The 17,690-nt window shown below is 45.7% G+C and overlaps 1 protein-coding gene across 4 annotated transcripts in view; it reads left to right on the top strand.

Moving 5' to 3' along the window:
- The window catches only part of AGBL3 (ATP/GTP binding protein like 3), a 279,448-nt gene extending 262,179 nt beyond the window's left edge, over positions 1 to 17,269 (top strand). For all 4 annotated transcript variants that reach the window (XM_029597245.1, XM_029597246.1, XM_029597243.1 and 1 more), the window contains one exon: positions 10,273 to 17,269. In XM_029597245.1, the coding sequence (XP_029453105.1) occupies positions 10,273 to 10,621 (349 nt within the window). In that variant the 3' untranslated portion in view covers positions 10,622 to 17,269. The remainder of the gene's footprint in view (positions 1 to 10,272) is intronic.
- Positions 17,270 to 17,690: the final 421 nt, after the last annotated feature.

The raw sequence follows: 17,690 nt of genomic DNA, 5'->3' as shown, positions 1-17,690 counted from the left end.
AGGTCTTGGGGGAGTCAGGAGGGTGGGGGTTGTAGTAAATTAATTTTGGAGGTCTTGGGGGGCATCAGGAGGGTGGGGGATTTTGTTAGATTTTTACTTTTTTATTAAAGATTTGTCTGCGAGCCAGATGCAGCCATCAAAAGAGCCATATCTGGCTCCCGAACCATAGGTTCCTGACCCCTGCAATAGAAGCTTATCACAACACAAATGAGGGAAAACCAATTTCTCGGCAACCATTAGTAGCTAGATTCATAAAAGGTCTGTACAACCTTAGATGTCACTAAAATAATCTGTACCTCAATGGCACTTAAATATTGTATTGACACAGTTTAGGAAACCAGTTCCTGGCATGGAAAACCTTATTTCTAATAGCAGTCATATCAGCCAGAAGAGTAAGTGCACTACAGACATTAGTAATGTAAATACCTATACACAAATATTCAGAAACAAAGAACTCCTCCGAACTCCAATTCCACTTAAATCAAGAAATAATCTACCAGCATTCTTTCCTAAACCACATGCATCTACGGCTGAACAGGTATAACATACCCTGGACTGCAAAATGAGCCCTTGTTTTACTTGGACAGGAAATTGGCCCAGCTTTTCATATCATATGACAGCTAAACATGTGTCAAGAATGTTGACACAATATATCTCTCCTTTCTATGCAACCATAACATTGGAAATACCACACACATTAAAGGCGCATCAGGTATGAGCAATAGCCGCATCAATGGCACATCACAATTCAACATCAATCCATGATATCTGTAAGGCTGCCACAGGATCAACTATACATACTTTTACAAATAACGGAAACAAATTTCCCCTGGTCTGTTGTGGGCAAAATAAAAATGTTTTAAATAAATAAATGAAACGGGTTGCCAAGAAACCGCTGAAAGTCAAAACTAGTTGGAAGCAACCCTCAACTGGGGAGTACCATTTTGTTGGCTGTATGTTGTGCTTGTCCATGGAAAGCAGAAAAAACAGCCTTTCTCCTCCCTGGGAAGATAACTAAGCTTGGAAAAAGACTAAGGAGTCTAGTATGGGAAGGCCTGCGCAAGCTCAGAGAACAAAGTCGAACTTTCTGGCTTTGAGAAAAAAATGGCTGTCGGGTGACATCACCCATCTTGTGAGGCTGATCTGTTGTCCATGGAGAACACCTGTTACAGGTAAGCAACTTGACTTTACAAAGGAACAGCTTATTGCCAAATGTCATGTGTTCCATACTGCTTGTATGGTCACATACCTCCTTCAAAGTTGCCTCTTAATTCATGATTTTCAAAATTATAGGACCAAAGCAGTGCTAACTGGTTTGCATCCCATAGTATTTCCTTAGCAACAATCTCCATCTCAATTAAGATCCCAAACCTCACTGTGCCAGAGCAGCAACAGTAGCAAAGCCCGGAAGCATGTTCAGAATGGGCAGTAGAGTCCATTACCTCACAAATTCCATTCCTCACAGGCCACTTGAACACTATAACCCTACTCTTGCATATCCTGCAGTTTATTACTTCACATCTGCACTTTTCTTGCTTTGGTAGCTCTGGTATATACAAACTGGCTTTAGACCAGTGTTGTCCTTGAAAATGAATTTTCAGTTGACGGCAAGGCAGACAGTCCATTGGCATTTCAGAGGCTGGTAGGCCCAACATTTGGCAGGTTACAGACAATGAACCTTGTACATCACTCACTTGTCATTTGGTGGCACCCCATCTAAGATCTGTTATCATATTCATCAAGGTTTTGACATCTTAAAATTGAGCGTTTACTATAAATGACAAATTGGTTTTCTTTGCTTTTCACACTTCCTTCACCCTCTCTTTTCAAGACAGTTGGGCTAGGTGAATTATTCTGTTGAGGCTGAATGTTTCAGAGCCCTGTTCTGTCATGAATGACATTGCACTAGTCAATCATCCTCCCTCACCTTCAGAATCTGACTGCAGCCAAACATTTCTTCTGCATGAAAAACTCTCAGCAATGAGATTCCGCCTCACTCGGCAGCACCTCCTTTGTACCTATACTTTCCATAATGAGGGTCCCTTTCTGACCCGCCAGAAAGCCTCCGCGCTCGGAGTACTGGAGACTGTTGAGGCTGCCAAGGAGCATCACACATTCAGGAGTTCAGTACATAAAGTCTTGTTCCTTTATTTACAGCAGTCTTCAGCTTCCTCCAAGGTTTACACTGAAGGCAATAACCCTAACCCTCCCACCCACCCCCCCCCCCCCCCAAAAATACAAAAAGAAAAGTGTAACATCACTTTGAGCCTAAACATACAAGAAGCTCTTAATACAATACATGTCTCGGCTAGACTGAGCTCCTGTAGAAAAGTCCACAATTAACCCAATAAGGTACCTGTTTGGCAGCCAACAGCATATAAAGCCACAATCAGTGCAGCCTGGTGAAACCCACTCAGTCTGTTTTCCCAAACCAGCACATTTACAGTTCTGGCCAGAGCACCACCAGGCCTACCTCTGCCTTTGGGGTACCCTTGATGTTGGAGCTCTTACTTGTCAACACCAACCCACTCTTTCTTTCCTGCTTCAAACAGCAGGTGTAAAAGAAACTGCTCCTCCTCTTGACAAACATCCAGTTCAGTCTGGTTTTGCTGCTTGCATGCAAGATGTCTGCTTTAAACTTGCACTCTGTCATACTTTGCAGGTGCACAGGTCTGTTCATAATTCCCTGTGGGCATGGCACATTCACATGCTTTATGTTAAGGACATCACTTGTTTCGTAGCACAGTTATTAGTCTCTTTTAACATTTGGATGGTACCTTACTTCAGTATTAGAGAAACCTGTATAATATGCAAGGCCCCTGGTTTCCGGCAGTGCCATTATGACTGCCACGCAATCTGGCCTTTGCTGCAGATTTTGCTGTTTCCTGCAGAATCTCAGGAAGCCAGAACCCTACCACTACCATATCTTGCTGCTGCTAGTGTCTACTTCCTTTCTGCCAACAAGCTTCCTCAGTGTACTGTTTCCTCCTCCCCTTACATAACATAAGACATGCCATACTGGGTCAGACCAAGGAGCCATCAAGTCCAGTATCCTGTCTCACATCGTGGCCAATCCAAGTCATAAGTACCCAAACATTAAATAGATCTCAAGCTACTATTTCTTATTGATTAATAGCAGTTTATGGACTTCTCTTCTAGGAACTTCTCCAAACCTTTTTCAAATCCAGTTTATTATTTGTCCATCTATCCTCCTTCATTCTCTCCTTGCATCCGCCCATCGCCAGCTGGCCTCTCTCCTTTAACTCTGCCAGCAACAGGTTCCTTAAGAACATAAGAAAATGCCATACTGGGTCAGACCAAGGGTCCATCAAGCCCAGCATCCTGTTTCCAACAGTGGCCAATCCAGGCCATAAGAACCTGGCAAGTACCCAAAATCTAAGTCTATTCCATGTAACCATTGCTAATGGCAGTGGCTATTCTCTAAGTGAACTTAATAGCAGGTAATGGACTTCTCCTCCAAGAACTTATCCAATCCTTTTTTAAACACAGCTATACTAACTGCACTAACCACATCCTCTGACAACAATTTCCAGAGCTTAATTGTGGTTGAGTAAAAAAGAACTTTCTCTGATTAGTTTTAAATGTGCCCCATGCTAACTTCTTTTAGCCTCAGCTCATTCAAGGCCCTGCACCAAGGATTTCTCAAAGCAAAGCAGATCTGGTTGTGCTTGGGAGTCAGGGCTCTCGACATGGCTCATCACACTTGGCTCCGGTCTTCCCCTACCAGAAGGGGATCACTCACTGGTCACATGCTGCTTGTGCACCATTTGTGATCAGATGCTGCTGATAGAGCTGGCAAGAGGGTAGAGGCATCAGCTGTGTGTAAAAAGCATGCAACAGTGCCCCTCGCTGTCCAGGGAACCAAGGGTTTGGGTTTTTTACCACAGGCCAACAACTACTCAAGTTTGTTCCAAAGATTTTCCAATATTTTCTTTAATTCAGTCTCTTCCTTGTTTTACAGCTTTCATTAGTTCAGTTCAAGGAACCTGGACAAGTACCTGCAGGTACTTGTCCACACCCACAGGGGAGGCAATTTTCAGATGGGAAGATGGCTTTTGAAAATTGCCCTCATGATCCGCTCAAGCTACACAAGGGAAAGAGGTTGTAAAAAAGAGGTGTGGGGAACAATAGAATTGTACTTACCTTACACTGCCCAGGAAAGGGCTAAGATCAGGGGGAGGGTTTGAATGTCGATAAATTCTTACAGGCAGAGTTTATGTCTCGTTATGCTAAGTAGGAATACTAAAGGTTATTGTTATGCTGGCATGCTTGGCTTTTAGAGGAACCTATGACTTTTCTGTGATCTTTGAGTGACTTTAGAGGAATCTAAAATTCTCTGAGGACAAGCAGGATGGTAGTCCACACATGGGTGACATCATCAGATAAAGCTCGGCACGGAAAACTTCTGTCAAAGTTTCTAGAACTTTGATTTGCCATACTGAGCATGCCCAGCATGCAGGGTCCCTCTTCAGTCTGTTTTTTTCCATGGAGCTGTTGCATCGCAGTTTGAACAAGCTCGTCTTTTTAACTTTTTTCCCCTCAATTATTTCTTCGGGTTTTTGCATTCCATCGACACCAGGTCCCTCTCAGTTCCTCCCGTAGCCTCCTCAGCTAGGTTTCTCAGTGTTTTGGGTAAGTTTCCTTTCGCATCGAACTCCCCCATGGCGGCGGTGCCTTGGTGCCCACCACCATTGTTGTTGTTTTTGCATCCCTCTTTTTTCACTTCTTTCATGGCCACAACTGGTTTTCGTCAATGCCCCTGGTGTCCGAGGGCCATGCCTATCACAGATCCCTGTGATGTATGTGTACTCTGCCTGAGGACATCACATGATGTCCGGAGTTGCCACAAGTGCACCCAGATGACCCCGAAGGGATGTCTCGCCTGACTTGACAAGATGGATAAACTCTTTGGGTTAGGGAAGTCTGAGTCATTGACTTCGACATTGGTAGTCCAATGGACCTTGGAGCCACACTGATGGACACCACGCCATCGACATTGGCGGGACTGTTGATTCTATAGATGCTGCCAGTGGACAGCAGTGCCAGAGATCAGCCACGCTCTGTCTCCAGGTCAAGAAGGTCAGGTTCTTCATCTTCGATCTCGGCACCAGGGAAAGAATGGACCAAGCACTGAGAGAAGCTGAGGAAACATCAGCACCAGTCACCTTCGATGCACGGTGCCAGGCATGGGGATGTGCGGGCTCATGCAGTGATTCCCCTGAAGTGACCCCATGGCAAGGCGTGCCCATCCTCAATCGATGCCAGGGGCTGCGATGGTCTCCACTGGTCCTGGTGCCAGTCACTGATCCACCTCGGGGATCCGTGGAAGATCTGGCCACCCCTCCTTCCTCCCAATCAGTGTTGGCTTCGGCAACTTTCCAGGAGGTGCTAGAGTGGTGCATCCAGCTGGCAGTGGAGTGGGCACTGCAGGGCATCGGTCCTGTGGCACCGACGGCACTGACGCCAGTCCTGTCTGCTTTGGAACCACTGCTGGAATGGCTCAATGTGCTCATCAGTGTGTTGCCAGGCCAGCTGGCACCAGTTCCTAGGAGGCCATTGATGCCCGGCGGGGCACAGATGCTTCCCCCTACCTATGGGGTTCTCGTTGCCAGTTCCTCCAAGGAGGAAGCTTCGCCTAGGCCAGCAGAGATGCCACGGTCTGCTGCCCCCATCCAGCTTTGCCAGAGTCTGCATCGGGTTTGCCTGTGACTGCACCTCTGGACGAAGGCCAAGCACCCAGGACCCCATCCCCTATTGATTACAGTGAAGATGAGGGTCCCTATGATCCCTGGGGGGATGATATCTTGGACACCTCCTCTGAGGGCTCGGAGGGTCTCCCTTCAGATCCATATCCTCCAGAAGAGTGAAGGAAGTCCCCACTGGAGGATGTATCCTTCTCAGGTTTTGGCAGGTAATGGCAGAAGCCATTCTGTTTCAGTTATTGACGGAGGAAGATGCCAGGAACAAGATACTGGAGATACTTCAATTTGTGGAGCCTCCTAAGGAGATCATGGTAGTCCCAGTGCACGATATCCTTAAGAAGCTGCTGTTGAGGATATGTGAACACCACCTCCCTCTAGTTAACAGAAAGGTAGACGGGGTCTACCTGGTCCAGAAGGCTACAGGATTCGATAAGCATCAGCTGCTTCACCAATTAGTGATCATTGAACCCACCCTCAAGAGAGCCAAGCACTCTTGGACCCATTCCTCGGTGCCCCCAAGAAAGGGCCCAGGGTGTTAGACGCTCTTGGGAGGAAAGTGTTCCAGGCGGCCATGCTTATTGCCCGCATCGTCTCCTACCAACTCTATAAGAGCCAATATTCACAGGACCTCTGGAAGCAAGTGCAGGAGATAGCCAAGCAGCTTCCTCAGCAGCAGCTGGACTTCCTCCAGTCGCTGGTGCATAAGGGCCTGGAGTGTGGAAAACATAAGGTCCATACGATGTTTTCGAAACAGCAGCAAGGGCTTCTGAAGTGGGAACTGTCACCTGCAGAATGGCATGGCTGCAGGACTCAAATCTCAGTCCAGAGGTTGAAGAATGGCTTGCTGACATTCCAAGTATGGGGAGAATCTCTTGGAAGATAGGGTAAGGGACTCAGTGGCCCAGTTACGGGACCACCATGAGACCTTCCAACAGCTCTCTGCTGCCACTCCGGAACTGTCCTCCTCATCCAGGATGCCAGTGAGGCAGGGGCAGAGGAAGTCTTTCAATCACCAGAGGAGGTACTGCCCTCTGCCCCCTCACCCCCGTTAGCAGCATATGAGCTCCTGTGGCTGTCCCAGGCAGCAGAGAGCTCCCAAACCCCAGCCGGTGCCTCAGTCAATTCCTGGGCCAGGGTTTTGACTGGATCGGAGGGAGCATAAGTCAGGTGCCTGTACCTGAGATGCTGGATCCCCTGATCGGGGACAGGCTGCGATTCTTTGTGAACCAGTTGCCCAGTATAACCTCGGTCCAGTGGGTTCTGTTCATCGTCCACAAAGGGTACCAATTAAACCTATGGGTGTCCTGCCAAATTTATTTATTTAAAAACTTTTCTATACCGTTGCTAAGTTAAATACCGTCGCAACGGTTTACATGTAGGCACATATTTAATGTAGGTAAAAGTGTACAATAGTACATTCTAATAGGTGCCGTCAAAGGTTCGGTTACAATATATCATTAGACATAGTCATTTAGCGAAGTAGTTCATGACCAATTGTACCAAGGTACTTACACCGGTAGTTTTATTACACATAGTATTATAGTTATGGTTTATTGTGGTGTGGAGTTCATAGACTAATCTACTGTATAGTCCTAAGGACTGTATGTCGGTGCCTTTCTGTCTTTTCCTGAAATATTTCTCTCTATTCTCCCGTCTCTTTGTAAAATGCTTGTTTAAAAAGCCATGTTTTTAGGTTTTTCTTGAATTTCTTTAGATCACTTTGTAGTCTGATCTCTGGAGGGATTGTGTTCCAGATTATGGGTCCTGCTAGTGATAGGGCTCTTTCTCTCACTTGTGTCAGTCTTGCTGTTTTAACTGATGGGATGGTTAGGAGGGCTTTATTTGCTGAGCGGAGATTCCTGTGTGGAGTGTGTACCCGTAATGCTGTGTTCAACCAGTCTGATTTCTCATCATAAATTAGTTTGTGAATGATACATAGGGTTTTGTATTTATTTATTTATTTCGAGGTTTTTATATACCGAAGTATAGCGGGATGCCTTCACTCCGGTTTACAGGATAACAACTTAATACATATTGGTAACGCTGGAACGAAATTAATAAACAGTGAACAAGATAACAACTTGATACAGTTTGGTAACATTGGATCGAATTTATACATAGTGAGCAGAGAAATGTACGGATTTAATTCTGTGTTCAGTTGGTAGCCAATGTAACTCTGCACATTTTGACATTTTGGGCGCTGGAAGTGCATCAGGAAATACTGTTTGTGGAGCTCTCCGCCCTCTTAACAGCCAGGGTGTTAAGAGGGCCACGAGTGGTATCTGAACCAGGAGGTAGAGGATCAGATCTTCCCCCTCTGGGGAGCCCAGATATAGATCTGTCCATGTCCTCCTGGAACAGGAATGTAACTCGGTGCTGCTCCCTATATCAGACAAATGGCAAACCAGCCTCGGTTGCCCTTGCCCATCATTGGGGCAAGGGTCTTCTGTTTGTGTATCCTCCGATTCCCTTGCTGGCGAAGACTCTCTTGAAGCTTCGCGAGGACAGAGGGACTATGATCTTCATAGCCCCTCATTGGCCAAAACAGGTCTCGTTTCCACTCCTACAGGAGTTGTCCATTTAGAAACCAATCAGTCTTGGGACTTCCCCAGATCTCATCACACAAGATCAGGGCAAGCTGCAGCATCCCACCCTCCAGGCCCTTTTGCTCACAGCCTGGATGTTGAGAGGTTAATCCTGCAGCCGCTTGATCTTTCTGAGGATATGTCTCGGGTCCTGGTGACTTCTAGAAAGCCTTCCCCAAGATGTCCTATGTACTGAATTGGAGGAGGTTCTCAGTGTGGTGTGAGCAGAAGGCCCTAGATCTGTTCTCCTGCCCCACACAAAAACTGCTTGACTACTTTCTGCACCTCTCGGAAGCTGGCTTAAAGACCAATTCCGTTAGGATTCACCTGAGTACGATTGACGCACTACCAGGGTGTGGAAGGTGCGCCCATCTCTGTACAGCCTATAGTTGCCTGTTTCAGCCTCCCCTAAGACCTCCAGCTGTGTCTTGGGGCTTCAGTGTGTTACTAGCTCAGCAGATGAAAGCTCCTTTTGAGCTGCTGCATACCTGTGACCTAAAGTACCTGACTGGAAGGTCATTTTATTGGTGGCCGTCCCTTCAGCGCACAGGGTCAGCGAGCTCCAGGCCTTAGTGACTTATTCACCTTACAAGTTTTATCATGACAGGACGGTCTCCTGCCTAAGGTGGTGACAGACTTCCATCTTAACCAGTCTATCTCCCTGCCAACTTTATTTCCCAGGCCCTATTTGCACTAAGGCAAACGAGCACTGCACAGTTTGGACTTCAAGTGAGCCTTAGCCTTCTATCTGGAGCAGACAAAAGCCCATTAGACAGTCCACCCAACTTTTTATTTCTTTTGATAGCAATAGGTTGGGAATTGCTGTTGCCAAACAGACACTATCCAACTGGCTAGCAGAAATCATCTCCTGTTATGTCCAGAAGGGACTGCATCTTGAGGGTCATGTCAAGGCTCATTCTGTCAGAGCCGTGGCAACGTCAGTGGCCCACTTGCCAGCAGGTCCCGTGGCGATCTGCAAGGCTGCAATGTGGAGTTCTCGCCTCACATTTGCAGCTCACTTTCGTCTGGATGAGGATGGCAAACGTGACAATTGGTTCAGCCAGTCTGTCCTTCAGAATCTCTTTGAGGTGTTGAACCCAGCTCTTCCTGCCTGGGGCCCTTTGCTTGGGGCTGACTCCCCCTGTGTTTCCAACAGCACAGTTGTTGTGCCCGTTGGCACCTGGTTGTGGCTGTTGGACCCCTTTTTTGTTGGAGAGCAGCCTGTAGCTAGGGATTCACCCATGTGTGAGGACTCTCATTCTGCTCGTCCTCTGAGAAAGAGTTGCTTACCTATAGCAGGTGTACTCCGAGGACAGGAGGATGTTAGTCTTCACAAAACCTGCCCGCCACCCTGTGGAATTGGGTTTCTCCTATTTTTGTTATTTTGAATCTAATTCTATGTTATAAGACTGAAGAGGGACCCTGCGTGGATGGGTGGTATAGGGCATGCTGGGCATGCTCAGTATGCCAAGTCAAAGTTCTTGAAGGTTTGACATAAGTTTTCCGTTTTGGAGCTCCATCTGGTGATGCCACCCATGGGTGAGGACTAACATCCTGCTGTCCTTGGAGAACACCTGTTACAGGTAAGCAACTCTGCTTTTTCTGTGAAATATCAAAAAGTGTAGAAAAATGTAGAACGCCTGGACCACCCTATAAACTGGAATCGACTAGTTGTGCAGTCAATTGTATATTAAGATCAAATTCAATGAATCACGTCACCGTCACATTTAATTGGCCAAACATGAATACTTAGAAGTGGGTGGACTATTGCTTTCGGTGGATGTGGAACTCTTGGTTCTGGTCCCGTTATGTGCACGAGCCACACTGTATTCCCAACAGTTTTCTTGTGTCTCAGAGACAGATCAGGAATGAACTTGCGCCCCCCCAATAGGAAGGGTTCTTTGTTTCAGGTTAAGTGCATTTCTCATGCTGTTCCCTCTGCATTTTTTTGTTTTCTGTCCCAGAGGGGGCCGGTCCATTTTGCCAAACATGATGGTGGAGATGGTGAAGCCAGCATCAAGAAGGGGAGGCTTGAGAGGGTCGTTTCTCCAGCAGGTCCGCCCTCTCTCTCTGACCTGCGAGAGGCTGAAGACGTCTGGTCGAAGCCTGGTGCGCCATGGTGGATCTGGGGAAGGCATCGTAATCCAAAACACAGAGGACTGCATCATCAACTTCAAACACAAGGAGCTCCAGAGCCGGACGTGGCAAAACATCCTTCCAAGTTTGGAATCTGAAGAGCAACTGGTGAGAGAGCCCACATCAGCAATTCCAGCCTGCAGCACCCAGCCAAGGTCCATTCAGACGGGTCACTAACTGGGGAAGGTACCATCCTAAAGGACTCTGATGTTAACTTCATAGAAACTCTAAAAAAAAAAAAAAAAAGTCATAGGCCTGCCTGAAAGACAATATCAGTGTATGAAATATGAAGACATTTACGCCTTATTGCTCTGAATTATGTAAACTGTATACAGAGCTGTGACTGGGATCTCTGATATAACTCACAGTGTTAATGTCCAATGGTGATAACAAGGCAGTGTTTGAGTCCTAACCTCACATGTTTATCAGTGACCTCATAAAAGCACGGGGATGTCTTTCACTTTCCAGTAGTGAGTTCTTTAACTCCAGCAGGTGATTAAATGGTATCAGTGTTTCACAGGACCACTCCAGTCTTCCTGCAGTGCCAGGGGGACCTGCTCTCATACTGCATTCACCGGGTAAAAATGCAAGGCCTTATTTGGGGCTTAGCACTTCCTGAACAGGATTTACTGATTTAATCTATTAATTCATAATCCATCTTCCAGACCTTCACAATCTCACCAAAGCGGAGTACAAACATAGATTAAATAAAACCATACAGTATTGAGATCCATATTCAGGAAGCCGACGAGATGCCTACTTATCTGGCTCAGGTTAGCTATTCACAGGATACATTTTCCACTGAATACACTCGCCGGCTGCATGTAACCAGATAACTGAAAAACCTAACTAGCTATGGGTAGGTTTTACAATTATCTGAGTACATGAACCCAATGGATAAACCAAAATATATCCTGCTAAGTGGTGACCCCAAAATAGTTTTTATTCTGGCGGCCACCTATTCTGATTCCCCACCCCCCACTACACGTAAGACTTTAAAATAATTTGGGGCATTGCACCCAGTGCTGCCCTCCCGTCAAGCCTCTCAAAAGATCATTTGAAAATTCTGGGTCTTTTGGCCTGAGGATCAGCCAGAGCCCTTCCCTGCACCCCACCCCTGTGATTTCAAAATCCGCATCAGAGATCTGGGTCCCCCTCCAATCCCAACACGACACAAACCTCCTGTCCCTCGCGGCTGCCGGGATTGAGAAGGGCTTATTCCATCATTTGGGCAGTCTCTGGGTGGGGTGAGAGGCAGATAAGGGGAGGGGCGGGGAGCCCTAATATTGATTTTTAAATGGCAGAGGGGGCTGCTCATCAAGCTGGAAGGCCTGCAACTTTAAAATAATCTTTTGGGAGGAGGGAGGCATCAGGTGTAATGCCCCACATCATTTTAAAGGATTTAATGGGACGGGGGATTGGGCCAGGTGACCTGCTAGGTTTTTTGGGGGGAGGGTCGCCTCTTAACCAGATAGATTTTATTTATTTATTTAAGTGTTTTTATATATGCACATCGTATCGGTTTACATAGAACGTATAGTAATGATCGAGAAAATACATAGAACAATTTGGTTACCTGGCAAGCAGGGAAAGGTGCATAACATTATATGTATATATTAAGTAGCAAATTATCCAGGGACACATACCTGGATAACTTTAGAGCTGCTCTGAGAAAGTTATCCAGATTACTTGGTTGATATTCAGCAGTATCCAGCTAAGTTAGCTAGATAACTTTTGTTTCATCCTGGAACACCCTCAGTTTGCTTCTTTTGTTTCTGGCTAAGATTTAGCCGGATAATGACTTATAATGAGTATTAATTAGCCTCATTGTATACCAAAGAACTCTACAGATCTCCTAGGAATCACAAACCTTTGTCAAGCTCCCAGCTTTGTCTTCTCTGGCACACGTGCGGCCCTTAATACATACAGAAGTCTCCAAGGACAAGCATTTAAGATTCTCACCTGTAGGTGACATCATCTGACAGAGCCCGGTGTGGAAGATTTTCATCAAAGCTTCTAGAAGCTTTTGGCATGCCCAGTTGAGCAAGTGCAGAATGACCCACATCATATCGGGCCAACTCAGTCTTCATTTTTCCACTGAGCCCTTTGGTTGTAGTTTTCCCTCTCTCAGTGAGGGAAGGTCCCTCAGCATTCATTTTCTCACACAGGGCCTCATGGCTCTGTATCCACTCCTCTTAGCTTCACTAGGTAGGTTTTATTGAGCGTCTTTAAATTGTCTTTATATTTCATCAGCCACCAGTTGTATCAAAATTGGGGCACTGACAGCATCCATCACATTTTGATTAATTGAACCATTTGATGTTATCTCATAGAAACATGATGGCAGAAAAAAAGACCATATGGTCCGTCCAGCCTGCCCATGTGTCCAATTAATTTAGCATCACTTCCTTAGCAATCTCTTGTATTTATCCCATGCTTTCTTGAATTCAGATACCATTTTTGACTCGAGCATTTCCACTGAGTGTTACATTTTGTGGCTTGCAGGACACTCACCCCTGAAGCCACCAGCTGCCAGGCCTTCGCACTGCAGCAGGATGCCACCAGATTGCTCACACGTGGCAGGACACTGCTGGGTCCACCACCTCGGGCTCCTCTCCTTCAGCGTGTGTGCACCCATCATCCTCATGATATTTAAAGGGCCTGAGGTGGGAAAAGGCTGCAGCACCCATTGATGACATCACCATTAGTCCTATATAAGGGAATGCAGCATGAGTCTCCTGCATTCCTAGTTCCTGTGTCCTGCTTCCTGCCTTGCCTCGTCTCTCCAGCCCAGCCTTGCATCACCTCTTTAGCCAACTTTATCTGTTGAGCTCAGCCTAACCTCATCTTGCCCAGCTCCCCTGACCTTCCTGCCCATCCTACTGTGTCAATCCTCCTCGTCTCCTTGCCTTCCCTGCAGACTGACTCTTGGAACTGACCTTTGCCTGGTCAGTGACCATTCTTGTTTGTTTCCTGCCTCTGACCCTTGCCTAGACATTGACCCTTGCCTGGCCCTGGGTCACTGCCTATGCCTCTCGCATAGAGACACTTGCCTAAGTCCTGCTGGACCTCGGAACCCAAGGGCTCAGCCCATGGGGAAAGCAGTTGATATAGATGAAGGCTTAGTCCAGTCTCTTAACAGCATAGTTCCACCAGTTGTTGGTGAGGGCCTACGGGGTTCGCCCCATAGGCTGTGCCAACCTCACCACAGCCCCAAGGATCCACACACATTACACTGTGAATCTGTCCCATGCATCCACCACACTTTCCATAAAGAAATATTTCTTAAGATTACTCCTGAATATACCCCCTTTCGCATTCATCTCATGACGCCCCTTGTTCTAGAGCCTCCTTTCCATTGAAAAAGGCTCACCTCCTGTGCATGGAAATCTTTGATATATTTGGATGTCTATAATTCTCTCCTGTTGCCTTTCCTCGCTTGCTTTTCGACCAATGTCCCTTGTTTGCACCACGCATCATGATAGACCTGATGCGTGGTGCAAACGCATCAGGACTATCATGATTCCCCATGCTAGATGTGTGCTTTGTATTGGGGAGACCCACAATGTCTTGGGATATCCATGTGTGAAAACATGACCTCTAGAGCGTGCCGTTAACATCAAGAGTTGATGGGAAAGCTCTTTATGAGAACTGACTCTAGACCTTTGGTATTGGATCTGAGGCCTTGGCATTGAAGGACCCAGGAGCTACACTAACTGCTGGCCATACATAGACATTGAAAGGGCATTGATCCCCCTTGACATGAAGTACCCATATAGACCAGGGTGATAGGCCATTGTCCTGCTTCTTCCACCCGAAGCAGCATGTACTGTTTCTTTGGTCCTGGCATCAAGTAACTCTGATGACGTGCATTAAGCAAAAGCCAAAATGCATCAGCTTCAGTTTCCATCATTGCGCAATGCTGGGAGGGGGGAATTCAGGCTGCTGCCTTGAATCCCATAGAGAGAATAGCTCATCCTTGCATCATTTATGGAAATATCATCAGACTCAAGGGTCTACATGTTAGCCACCTATCTTCCTCAAGTGACTTCTTCTCCTCTTTGATGTAAATCTTCCATTCCAGGCTTCTTTGAGTGATGTTACTTACTGGAGAGGACTTATATTCTGCTGTCCTTGAGGAACACATGTTACAGGTAAGCAAGTTTTGCTTTGTGTGGTCAAATGTTAAATATTCTGCAGGGCTGTTGTCTGTAGAGTAACATAGATGATGGCAAATAAGAACAAATTAGCTTGCCCAGTTGTCTTCCTTTGGTTCCTTACCACTTTGGGTAGATAAACCTATACATTCCCGTACTTAAATCATCACCAGCTCCCCACTTCCCAACACCTTTTGCACAACCTCTCAGCCCTGTTCTGTTGCATTGTATATCTGAAACCAGGCATGTTTAAATATGTAGTGCTGACCGTTCCAGGCCTGGGCTCAATCCAACACCCAGGCCACTTCCCATGCTTTACCATCAACTTCTGTAATGATCCAAATTGCTATCAAAAGTATTGTGGTCTTTGCCTGAACCTACGGCTGCCATACGCTTGTTTATGTTAGGGTTGCAACCATGGCCACTCCATGCAGGTTACCCCAGCCTTTGGGGAAGCCACGCCTGGCCTGAATTCTCCTCTTTCTAGCCTCTAACGTTTCATATCACTGAGCAAATACTCAAGCCCCCTTCCTCATTTCTTCTGTGCTCTGTGTCTGTGCCAAGCAGGTTTAAATTCTGTCATAGTTTTGCTTGCTGTTTCCTCTTCTGCTAGTCTATTCCATCCATCTACCACCCTTAGAGTAGAGAAGTATTTTCTTGTACTTTCTCTGAACCTTTCTCCCTCCAACTCATGACCCCTTGAATTTACTTTTCTATAGAAAAACTAAACCTTCCTGTTCTTTATTAAAGCCTGTCCAAAATGTGACTGTTTCTATCATCTCCCTCCTATCCCTGCTTTCCTGCATTGTCAGGATCTTAAGCCTCGGACCATCTATTGCCACTTAAATAGTGAAAGCTTATTGCACACGGGAGGAAAATCATGCTAGTTCTATTTACTGATTATAATCAGTGGATCTGCTTGGATTTCCTTTAAGTATTATTCCTGTTTTGGTATGGGGGGAGAGGGGTTGTTTTTTTTAATAAACTATTTAAAAATGTATCAGGAAGGGAAGAATGTCCGCCTTCCCTAAATGTTAAAAGGTTAAGCAGGTATATTAAAATGTATTTCTTTATTATACATTTTGTATTCCACAATTCCATATTGTTCAATATGGATCACATCCAAAATCATAAGACAGTAATACTAGAATTACAGATTAAAACATTAAAATAAGCTAAAAACATAAGCAAACAGCCAGCATATTTTAAAATTGCACTCGTAACTTGCTGTGTGTATTAATCCTTATTTTTACACCCTGTTTCCTCATCTTTTAGACCTTTAAGTCCATTGATCTTCTCAGTTTAGTTCTTTCATAGGAGACAAGATTGTTTTTGCTGCTCTTTAAAACGATCATGGTCGGTCTGCTTGCTTAATCTATTTATCACTAGACAGCAGCAAGAATACTGCAGTAGCAAGATTTATCTACAGTAAGGATGGGCAAACATGTTAATGCTGGGGGCCACATTACAAGTTCTTGTCTGCAACAGGGGCCAGAAGAGAGTCTCCCCTCAAACTGCTTGTGCCAGGGGTCACCCCTCGGTGCTCCTTTATAAAAGCACAACTACTACAAGCAATATTAAAAGAAAGCAGCAGTGAGATATGGGCAAGACAGGTAAAGTGGCAATAGTACCACGAGACACAGTGAGAGGACAAACCAGCAGCATAAAATGAGGGATTTTATTTAGGGGTCCCAAATATATCACATCAACAGGTAACTGACCTGCCACCAGGAACAGCCACAGGCAAATAAGCAGGAGGAGGAATGACTAAAGGAAGGGATTCTGATCATTTCCCTAAAATTGCCCGGCCTCATGCTCATTAGCTGTGCCTCGCCATCCTGCTCTGCCCTCCAGTGCTGATGCCACTAGGATTGTTCCAGTTGTCACTGCCGCAAATGCAGACATTACCAGAAGAGGCCTCCTGCCACCAACGATTGAATCAAGAATGCCCAATTGTTCTGGCCACTGCTGCTGCCAATGTCAACATCTTCAGAAGATGCCCAAAATGAAGGGCTAATGCACGAAAAACAAAGTCCCTGTTAATGGCATGGCATTGTAGATTCGGCAGTTTGGACAATGGCAAATGGCCGCTGTGCCGGAGGCTTCTGGCCCCGCCCCACCCCAGGACCGTCCCAGGGCTTTATGTGCGTCGCCAGGCCTTTCTAAAATAGGCCAGGCGTGCGTAACCCCATTTATGTGCGTAAGCTTTTTAAAAGCTACCCCTTACAGGGTGGTCTATTAGTCCTAGCACATCCTAACTTATAGTATTGTTACCCTCTTCTCTTAAGAAAGGGTCTTGGTTTGTTACAATGATGGCCTGCAAGATCCTTTTGTGCCAAATTGGTTTGAAACTGTGCTTGAATATGATAAACAGCCAAGCAGATCTGATTTTCACTGGGCATAAGGGAGACAACTTGGAAACTGAATAAGGACTTTAAAAGGTCCATATTCAGTAGGCCAACGTGCAGCAAAGTTATCTGGATAAAGATACCCAGATAACTTTAGCTAAATAATCAGTGGGACAAGTCTCCTGGTATGGATAACTTTAGCTGTGATGCTGAATTTGCCAGACTAGATCTGGGTAGCTTTACTATGGCTATATTCAGTTCTATGCTGAATAGCTTTACTCTATGCTGGGTAGCTTTACTACGGCTATATTCAGCTCTATGCTGAATATAGCCGCTTCAATAAACAAAAAAAAGTAGCAATCTCTCACCTCCCCCAAAATATTTTTTTAAAATGTTGGGCATAGCGCCCAGTTCTCCCTAGGCCCTTACTGATCCACTGGTCAAGCCCTTGTTTCCGTTTTTGTTGGCTTTTTATGTTATCTGTATTTTTTTACAATTGTATTTCTTATATTATTACACTATTTGGAGTAAAAGCAGTACAGATTTTGTTGTGGTTATGTCTTGTTTTATAAATCTCCTTGAGAAGGGCATTACTAGTGTGCCACCGGGATTAGCCTTTCAATCAGTTCTTTCCAACATTTCTGTAGGCGATAATGTGGAAGGATTATCAAGAAAGGTTTGTCTTTTTGTGGATGAAACCAAAATCTGCAACAAGACAGATATCCAGAAAGGTGTGGAAAT

This window comes from Rhinatrema bivittatum, chromosome 4 (assembly GCF_901001135.1).
Source record: "Rhinatrema bivittatum chromosome 4, aRhiBiv1.1, whole genome shotgun sequence".
NCBI lineage: Eukaryota > Metazoa > Chordata > Amphibia > Gymnophiona > Rhinatrematidae > Rhinatrema > Rhinatrema bivittatum.
The sequence above is the reverse complement of the archived record's forward strand: the minus strand, read 5'-3'. Positions and strand labels throughout refer to the sequence as shown.